The following is a 10,779-nucleotide window of genomic DNA, read 5'->3' as shown; positions in this document are numbered from 1 at the left end:
TCCCCCGCTTTGCAACGGTTTGATTGCAGAATTTCATTTGCCACATAACTAATTTGTTTTTTATGTTGAAATAATAAAATGTATTTAAAAAATATATAATTATTAATTATAAAATTAATACAGTACTGTATACATAAAAAAGCATTTTTGGGTTAACATCCGTTTATCATTTTGGAATGTTACCACCGCGATAAACGGGGGAAATACTGTATATGAAAAAATTTATATCAGCTCTAAAATCTAAAATTTATATCAGCTCTAAAATTTTTTTTTTTTCTTCATTTGTCATCAATGCAGTTCAGTACTTCTTTACTATCCACTACTAAATGAATACAAATGTCTGAAATGTTGAATAACCTCAAATATCCAGTGTTTGTTTTGTAATTTTAAATCAGAATATGCTAGATAACTTTTTCAAGATATCCACTTGCATGTTTGGATAGTTTTAAGTGCTGAAGTTTGGCATGAACACCAGCTGTGAAGTGAATGTTGCAGTCAAATTGTCATAAATCTATGGATTGTTCTGCAATTTTATCATTAGATGTTCTTTTCATTGTAAAGAAACATAAGTGGATGCCTTTCAAAGAGTCTAAATGATTGCTCTTTAATTTGTTTATTGATGAAATTGAATGTTAATAGCTTTAAATGCATGAATCTGCAATGCTTAGCCTTCCTGTATAGCCTATACAATGTAGGTAGTATGGAAAAAGCTGAGGCTGAAATGATGACAGGAGTGTGGGTATAATACTAAATATAGTTTTTCTATATATACACACCTGTATATTTGTATTCGTAGCTCACCTTACATAAGACAGCGGTTGGCAGGAAGGCCGCTGAACGGGAACGGCGGAGGCGGATACCTTGGAATTAAAACAGTGACTCATCTTGAGCAGGGGTTCATCTATTAACGCTTGTGTGCATTTTCTTCTTTTTTTTTTTTCTTTTTCAGAATCCCATCATTACCCAGTTTTTCCCTACTCTTTTGCTGTGGGCTTTCTCTGCTCTCCTGCCCACCATTGTCTACTATTCAGCTTTTTTTGAGGCCCACTGGACCCGGTATGCATAACTATAAATTATATTTTAGGGCTGGATGATGATAATGTTTGTGAACGATTATCACACAATTGGCCTTCCCATTATGTATATCTGCTTTTGAAATTTTGCTAATAATGGCTAATACATTTTTTTATTTCCTCTTTTTTATGTATCATATTTACAAAATATGCAAGATATTTTTTTAATCTAAAGCTAAACCTATACTAATATAAATGTATACTTTTTATTGTTCTATCTTATTATAAAACATTTAATATGATCCAAAGTCTAATTATAGGTATGTTTATTTACAGACATAATTTCATCTTGCACAGATGATTTTGCTATAATTTCTAAAAAAAAAAAAAGAATTAGTATTAAGTGCATGAAAGAAGCACTGATTTCTATTCATAAAACAATAAAATTCTTAGCTTGACATCGAAAATATCTACAGATAGGTTAATAATATTATTTTTTATATATTGTAATCTGAATGGGTGTTGATGGAGAAGTATCGAGAAGGTCAGACGGAGTTGCATTGTGTATTTGTGGATTTAGATGACAGGGTGCTGAGAGAGGAGTTGTGGTATTGTATGAGGAAGTCAGGTGTGTCAGAGAAGTATCTGAGGGTGGTGCAGGACATGTATGAGGACAGTGTGACAGCAGTGAAGTGTGCAGTAGGAACGACAGACTGGTTCAAGGTGGAGGTTGGACTGCATCAAGGATCGGCTCTGAGCCCTTTCATGTTTGCAGTGATGATGGACAGGTTAATGGACAAGGTCAGACAGGAGTCTCTATGGACTATGATGTTTGCAGATGATATTGTTATTTGTGGTGAGAGTAGGGAGCAGGATGAAGTGGAATGAAAGTCAGTAGGAGTAAGACAGAGTACATGTGTGTGAATGAGAGGGAGGGCAGTGGAGTGGTGCGGTTGCGGGAAGAAGAGGTGGAAAAGGTAGAGGACTTCAGGTACCTGGGGTCAACAGTGCAAAGTAATGGAGTGTGTGTTAAAGAAGTGAAGAAAAGAATGCAGGCAGGGTGGAGTGGGTGGAGAAGAGTGGCAGGAGTGATTTGTGATAGAAGGGTATCTGCAACAGTGAAAGGGAAAGTTTATAGGACTGTGGTGAGACCTGTGATGTTGTATAGTTAAGAAACAGTGGCATTGAGTAAAAGACAGGAGGTGAAACTGGAGGTAGCAGAGCTGAAGATGTTGAGGTTTTCGTTGGGAGTGACAACAATGGACAGTATTAAAAACAAGTTTATTTGAGGAACAGCACATGTAGGACGTTTTGGGAGACAAGGTGAGGGAGGCGAGATTGAGATGGTTTGGACATGTGCAGAGGAGGGACATGGGGTATATCGGTAAAAGAATGCAGAGGATTGAGCCGCCAGGTAGGAGGAAAGAGAAAGGTCTAGGAGGAGGTTTATGGATGTGGTGAGGGAACACATGCAGGTAGTTGTGTTAAAAGAGGCAGATGTAGAGGACAGGGGGGGTATGGAGACGGATGATCTGCTGTGGTGACCCCTAATGGGAGAAGCTGAAAGAAGAAGAAGATTGTAATTTGATATATATATATATATAATGTGTGTGTGTGTGTGTGTGTGTGTGTGTGTGTGTGTGTGTGTGTGTGTGTGTGTGTGTGTGTGTGTGTGTGTGTGTATATATATATATATATATATATATATATATATATATATATATATATATATATATATATATATATATATATATATATAATGTGTGTGTGTGTGTATATATATATATATATATATATATATATATATATATATATACACACACATACATGTACAGCCTTTTTGTAGTCGAGTGAAATTGTCAAACTTGGTACCAAGGATTGTAGTACAAATCATATATACACACTTAAGAGGTAGAAAGTAATAAAATAATTAGTTAACAATAACAAAACAATTACTTTGTTATATAATAAAGTACTTTATTATTTCCAATTAATTGTGTTTTACTAATACTAATTGTACTAGTATGTTACCTCCAAGAAATAGTACTTTCTTATACAACAATGTAAGTTTTCTTGTAAATAACAAATTACTATGCAAAAAAATTTACTTAAAATTGTAAGACTGCAGTATGTTGAAAAAGATACAATTACTTTGTTATAAAAAAAAAGCAGAAACTTTTTAGGAAAAACAATTACTAAAAAAAAGGACAGTACATTTTAGGTACCATTACTTAAAATTAACAAGTGCTATTGATATGAAGTGACTACTACACTTACTTTGAAACACCATACGAAGTAAGAACACTGACTGATCTAAAGATACAATTTATCTGAAGTAACATTGATTAGCAAAATATATTTTCTTTGTGGGGAAAAAAAGATTTGATATTTAAACATAATACAATTTCTTTGTAACAATAAGGTACAAATTGTTATATACTTTTCTATTTCCAATTAAATTTGTAGCTGGTTTTCAAATTTAACCCGATTTTAAGATTCTAATTTTACATCTGTAAGATATTCAGCAGGCTCTGACAGGTATGTTTAGATAAATGTTGTACAGAAGATACTTAAATCTTTACTTCTTTTTATGCTTGTGTTTTAGGTCAGGAGAAAACCGGACGACCATGCACAAATGCTACACGTTTCTCATCTTCATGGTCCTTTTGCTGCCATCTCTGGGTCTCAGCAGGTAAATTAGTGTTTACTGGAATTAAAAGATGATCAATGAGATCAGCAAATTAGTTTGTACTGCTCCAGGAAATTAGCAAAGGATTATGCAAATCACATTTGTGCTTCAGTGATGTGGTTTGTAACTAAATAAACAGATTTAATAAAGTGAGTAATGGATTGAAATAGTTATTAGAGCTCAGTTTAATAACATATGTCTGGAACTATCCCATTTATTTTGGTAAAAAGGGCAATTTTTGACTTCTCTGAGGTTCTGCAGGGTGCAGATTTTAATCCAATCTTAACTTCTGACTGATTTTGGTTTATAATTTTTACTTTGACTTATTAAGTGTTAATAATTTTATTCTGGAATCAAATCAATGTGGAAAATTCCAGAAAATGTATCTTGCCCTTACTGTCCACAGTCTGGACGTGTTTTTCCGCTGGTTGTTTGACACACAATTCCTAGCTGTTGCTGCTGTTCGATTTGAGTAAGTAAAATGATTTTTACAACTTTTATATCTACATTAGATCCTCATTCGAACGTTTGCAGTTGAATCTCGAAATACTCAAATCTTTTAGCTACTTATTTTTTAGTACATTTAATAACTTATTTATATATAAATTAATTAATATTATAATAGTAATAGTTAGAAACATTTCATTCCAATGCATAAATTATATAAAAACAATGTCTAAGAGAAACATCATGCTCTTTCTATACAGTTACTCAAGGTTACTCAATAACATTACTCAGTTAATCAATAGAAAATGATTTAGAGTAGCTGGAATTAACAGTTTTGACAATAATATAACTACAAATCACAGGACACAGCTTTTCTGATTAATGTACATTTTTTTTATCATACAAAGTAATTTATTAACATTGATTACTGAGTTTTTCTATAAGGAAATTTTTGGTTAACATTTACAGTTTATATCAAATGTATGGTTGTAGTCTCCAGTGTTATCACTTTGTAACAGACAGATGTAAAATAGTAGCTTTAGCTTTCAAGAGAAGAGTTTCTCAGTACCATCAAATCTGAGACTATTAAAGGAAAAGATTTGTAGTCGCTATAACTGTATAAATTAATACATTTAAATTGTATTTTTTTTTTCTAACTGTAAATGTAATTCATATAAAGGGATGTTTTGTCTATCAATAATATACCTTTAAAAAGTGTCATTGTTTTGCAAACTGCTATAGAAAAAGAAACAATTAGTGGTGACAGTAATTCTGCTGCATGGTTGTTTGTTTTCCTGTTCCAGCACACCCCCAAGTGCGTTATAATTTTGCATTTTGCCCGAAGGGTATCCAAATGTGTGGACTGCACTATGTATAAAAACTCTTCTATTCATTTTTAGGCTTTAAGGATAAAAAAAAAAAAGTTTCAAATAGATAATATTGAAGATCATTAAAAAGTTCTGTTCATATGTGGTAAATATTAATATTTCCCTGTTCTGTATTGCAGGTGTGTGTTTCTCCCCGATAACGGGGCGTTTTTTGTCAACTATGTTATTGCATCTGCCTTTATTGGGAACGCAATGGATCTTCTTCGTATTCCGGGTCTTCTTATGTACATGATCCGTTTGTGCCTGGCTCGATCTGCTGCTGAGAGACGCAATGTCAAACGGGTATAACATGCAGAAATACACATATGCGCACACACACACACACACACACACACACACACACACACACACACACACACACACACACACACACACAAAACAAAAACAAAATATATATATATATATATATATATATATATATATATGCATGCACCCTGTTTCTCTCACATTTGGACTATTTTTTACATTAGTATATAGTGCATTTTCTATTTCATTTACTATGGGGTTACTAGCTATTTATTCACAATTTAATGTGTCTAAACCTAAGATTGTAAAGTGTGTGTGTGTGTGTGTGTGTCTGTGTGTCTGTGTATGTGTGTACGACCTTGCAGCACCAGGCCTATGAGTTTCAGTTCGGTGCAGCCTATGCTTGGATGATGTGTCTTCACCGTCGTCATGACGTACAGCATCACTTGCCCAATCATTGTTCCCTTTGGTGAGTCTGCCCAGCCCACAAACACTGCAGTCCATTCACAAAAAATAGCATGAATGACAGAAGGAAGTTACAGTGACTAAGGTGCAAAAAATAAATAAAAAAAGGAGTGAGATAAAGAAAAGATCTATAGAATGGCAGAGAGCTTGCAGGAAGGGAGAGAGAAAGAATGGGAAGAGAGCCAAAATGTTGTACTGAAAGGGGAGGAGGACGAGAGAGACTGAAGAGGATTTATTTAGCTGAGAGAATGAGGAAAAATGTTTATGATTGTGTGAGAACAAAATGAGGGAAAACTTAACTGATGAAACGGTACAGCTGGGGGTTGACTGGTGGGTCAGGCCTTGTAATTAGGTAGGCTGAGTGTGTGTATGTATGTATGCATGTGTGTATCACAAAGATCTGCCAAATAAATCAAAACTCACTGAAGTTCTTCCGCACAGCTGATATTTGAGCTTTCTTTCCAAATAATGCCCATCCTGCTTTAAACAGGCCCATCCACTGTTTAGTGTTCGTCTGTGTCTCTGTTGGGATAAAGGTGTGTTGAATGTGTGTTGAATTTGATTTAGAATTTTTTTTTTTTTTTTTTTTTGTATTAAACACTGTTGCATGTGTGGAGAACGCCTCCTGCTGGTGAACCTTTGTATTTGTAAATTTGCAGCATCTGTTGTGTCGTTTTCCTTTTTCTCTGGCTCTGTCTGTCTTTTTCTGTGTCTCTCATTCCCTGTCTAATATACTTTTCTCTCTCACTTTCTTATGTCTTATTTTTCTGTCTCTGTCTCTCTCTTTCTCTCTTACTGTGATTCTCACTGTTTGTCTTTCTTGTTCTCTTGCTCTAAATGTCTTTCTCCTTATGTCTGTTTGTCCCTCTCTCTCTTTTTTTCCTCTCTGTTACACTATCTATCTATCTATCTATCTATCTGGAGATACTGTAGCATATTTGGTAAAAGCTGCTGCTGTGTGATGGAATATTAGCACCTGGATTCTTGTGAGCATGTTTAAATATAGCCTGTCTGTGGTGAATGTTCCCTCACAAGACCCAGTAAATGATGAGGAAAAAAAAGTCTGCCCCAACCCCTTGTTGACAGGGTAACACTCTCTCTCTCTCTCTCTCTCTCTCTCTCTCTCTCTCTCTCTCTCTCTCTCTCTCTCTCTCTCTCACTCACTCACACACACCTCCTGATAGCAGTATGACTCATCGGGTTATTGAGGATTTAGCTCTGCATTAAAACAGGATGCAGGTTGTGTTGCCGCGTTTCATTGAAGCAGAGATGACTGCAGTGTTAAGTAGATCTCACACCACCACATGACACTGCTGCTGGGCTGCTAATCACAAGTTTCGCTGCACTGTAGAGTGCAAAAGTTAGCATGCCGCTAATGTAGAAGGCAAGGAGATTTAAATAAGTTTTTAATTAATTTGATTGTGTTATTCTCACAGGCAACAAATTAATCCAGTGGTGTATGAGCTGCATTTTATAATCATATGATAAATATAAAACATTATAATCATGTTTTGAGTTTTTATTAAAAGAAATATATACACTGTATTGCCAAAAGTATTGGGTCACCTGGACTTTCCTGTTTATGTGGTTCTTTTCCAAACTCTTACTACAAAGCTGGAGGCACTTAATTGTACAGGACATATTTAGATGCGCTATAATACAATTTTGCATTCACTCAAACCCAAACCTGTTCCAGCATGGCAATGCCCCTGTGCACTAAGTGAGCTCCTTGAAGATACAAGTTTACATGCTTTTGAGAGGAAGATCTTGAGTGGCCTGCTATAGAGCTCTGATCTCATCCCTAATGAACACCTTTGGGATGAATTGGAATGCTGACTGTACCCCAGGCCTCCTCACCCTACATCAGTACCTGCCTTTTATAATACCCTTGTGGCTGATGAACACAAATATCCATAAGCACACTCCAAAATCTAGTGGAACATCTTCCCAGAAGAGTGGAAGGAATTAAGAGCAAATTAGGACTAAATGTGGAATGCAATGCTCAAAAATCCCATACCGTACTTATGACCAGGTGACCCAATACTAATGGCAATATAGTGTATGTTTACCCTACAATATTTAAATACCTCTAAGCAGCTTTTGGGTTCTCTCAGGTGTGAATCCTTCTGTCCTTTTACTGCAAAGCACAAACTCTGCACAGACACTGGAGAATGAATTAACATCTTCTGATGAAACTATAATTTAATAGAATGAATGCCTTCATGTGAAATCTGTGTTAATGTCAAGATATTTCAAATTGTAAATATTTTGTTGTTGTGTGTGTGTGTGGTTTTGTGTGTTTTTAACCACAGGCCTGATGTACATGCTGCTGAAGCATTTAGTGGATCGCTATAACATGTACTATGCTTACCTGCCCTCGAAACTTGACAAGAAGATCCACTCTGGAGCCGTCAATCAGGTGGTGGCTGCACCAATCCTCTGTCTCTTCTGGCTGCTGTTCTTCTCCACTGTACGCACAGGTGAGTGGTTTATGTATGTGTGTGTATTTGTTGAACATCTGTATGTATTCAGGTCACCCAAACTTTCCCTCTGGACAGGTTTTGTGACGCCGACCTCCATGTTCACGTTTGTGGTGTTGATCATCACCATTGTGGTTTGTCTGTCGCATGTCTGCTTCGGCCACTTCAAGTATCTCAGCGCTCACAACTACAAGGTACGAGTTACGCCACTAAAGGTATGCCCTCGCTGGCCCTAGAGTAGAGCGGCTAGCGTTGACTGAGTGCACATACTCATCCCAAATACCTATCTCTCTCTCTCTCTCTCTCTCTCTCTCTCTCTCTCTCTCTTCCTCTTTCTTTTTTGTTTACTCTTTTAGATTGACACCAAGGACAGCGAGGTGGACGGTGTGGAGAATGGACGTCCAGCACGCTCCTCACCCCCCAACAAGTCTCCGGCAAGTCCCCTGCCCTCCTTACTTGCTTATTTAACCCCTGTGGTCATTTGTTTCAAATTGGTGCGTGTGTGTCTATATATTTGCTGGATTTTTACACACAACAGTCTCTAAAGTTTTCACAGAATGGTGTGAAAAACAATATACATTCGGCGTGCAAAGGGTCTGCAGGCTAAAACTGTTTGATGAGGGAGATCGGATAAATAGACAGGTCTAAGCTGCAAAGAAGGCTATAGTGACTTAATCATTGTGTAACCATGGTGAGAATAATCTCAAAATGTCAGACATCAATTATGTAGGTGATTGTGCTGCAGATCAGGTTCCTTAAAAAAAAAAGGGACAGTCTAGGTTTTCAGCTGTCCACTTTGTGGGAGTCTATGCTTCTAATAGCCTCAGGTTCCTGGACAGAAGTGAAACCCAAAGTGGTTAAAGTGCTTTTATGCTCACTACATTTGTAGGGAGTGAATATGTTTCAATTTTCTGTATGCACTTGATAATTAACATTTAAACTATATTTAGTAATAGGGTAGTAGTTATTGGTTATTACACGGTACGGTGTCCCCAAGTTTTTTTTTTTTTCTTCTTCTTCATATAATTGTAACTTTAATCCTATTTTAATGCTAGCATATAATATTTATCCAGTAACATTTCTTCACTTCCTGTCCTGCAGCAACAGATGTACATTGCACAGGTCCTGCAGGACCCAAACTGCGACGAGACTGGCGGAGGCAGCGGAGAGGACGACGGCCAGGGATCCTCGCAGGACGAGGAGATGATCAACGGAGGCAACAGCCTGAATGAGGCCGACTTTCAGTCTGGGGAAGACAGCCTCATTGCCAATGAGGTCCGCCACTAACGCCAGCACTGATGGAGAGAGTGGTGGAGGCATGATGAATGGCGTGTGGTGGGGACTAAAGGTGGACCAGAGATCCATGCTTAAGCTTTCCACATGTTTGTGCAAGCTGTGTTTCATGTCCATCAGAGCTAAATGTGTAGGTTCCTGAGGAGTTCACAACTCCTCCTGCCAAAAACACTGCAAATCAAGCAACAACATCAAGCACAAACTGCACATAACAAGCATACATTCTCACACGACATGCATTATTCCTGTTTTGGACTACATGCAGGTAGACAATTTACACAGTTGGAATTTGTGTCGCAACAAACTGGTCATGCAAAAATCAGTAAATTGTGTGTATGTGTGAGTGAACATCGCTATCAAGAAAAGTGTATAGGATATTTTTTTTGCTTTTTATTTATTGGATTCAAACTCTACCTGAGAAGAAAGGAAAATGCAGCTGAATGAAAATCTGCAACTAGCCACGGATCTGCTGTGGTAAATGTGAGGGGAAACGCATGAAAAATGTCCACTCATCTCCAGAGCAGAGGCAAGAGGCCAGGTCTGTGGAATTCTTACCGCAGTAACTCATCACTCTCAAGGGCGCAATCTCTCGGGCATGAAGCTCAACACTAAAAATGTCCTCACACTGCTAGTTTATAGAAATGAGTTGCTCTTGCAGCAGTCTTGCTTGCTCATTTTTTTTCTTTCTTTTCCTAAGACAACTAATGTAATATTCCAAAGTACATGTGCAATAGAGAAAAGCTTGGAGACAAGATCACAGTGCCAGCCTCCTCATTCTAAAACTTTTGTCAATAAGTCATCAATTGGCATATTATATTTTTAAGGTTGCCATCAAAGCAAGTAAGGAATAAAATACTTGCTGTTATAGAAAAATTAACAACAGTTATCTCCTGAAAGTTGATAATTTTTCTAGAACAGCACATCCCTAACAGAATTCTGCTTATACCACAGTGATTTGCTTATAGTAGGAGACCTACCTAGCCTGTTGAAATTAGGAAATTGGGAGATAAAGCCACACATCACTCATAACACACTTTGAAGCTAGCTGGGATGCTTGGTGTTCCTCAGTTCCAGTTATGGCAGCAAATTCTCAAGTTTATTAAGCACCTTATAATTTGTCTTTTTTTTTTTATATATTTATTTCTACTGTTTACTTTCAATTCTAATTTAGCTACATACTGAACTTTCTAATGTTTCAAAATGTTCTTTCTTCTCAACATAAGAGAATTCATGTGGTGAATATATATATATATATATAT

General features: G+C 36.7%; 1 protein-coding gene across 1 annotated transcript in view; it reads left to right on the top strand.

The window, feature by feature from the left end:
• The window catches only part of LOC124391275 (CSC1-like protein 2), a 55,162-nt gene extending 44,890 nt beyond the window's left edge, over nucleotides 1–10,272 (top strand). The window contains 10 exon segments of the mRNA XM_046857747.1: nucleotides 950–1,056; nucleotides 3,619–3,705; nucleotides 4,109–4,174; nucleotides 5,156–5,318; nucleotides 5,648–5,694; nucleotides 5,696–5,751; nucleotides 8,060–8,227; nucleotides 8,306–8,421; nucleotides 8,584–8,661; nucleotides 9,329–10,272. Coding sequence (XP_046713703.1) covers nucleotides 950–1,056; nucleotides 3,619–3,705; nucleotides 4,109–4,174; nucleotides 5,156–5,318; nucleotides 5,648–5,694; nucleotides 5,696–5,751; nucleotides 8,060–8,227; nucleotides 8,306–8,421; nucleotides 8,584–8,661; nucleotides 9,329–9,514 — 1,074 coding nt within the window. The 3' untranslated portion in view covers nucleotides 9,515–10,272.
• Nucleotides 10,273–10,779: the final 507 nt, after the last annotated feature.

The sequence above is a fragment of the Silurus meridionalis genome, chromosome 9, assembly GCF_014805685.1.
Source record: "Silurus meridionalis isolate SWU-2019-XX chromosome 9, ASM1480568v1, whole genome shotgun sequence".
In the NCBI taxonomy this organism is placed as follows: Eukaryota; Metazoa; Chordata; class Actinopteri; order Siluriformes; family Siluridae; genus Silurus; species Silurus meridionalis.
This window is presented reverse-complemented; position numbering and strand designations above follow the sequence as displayed.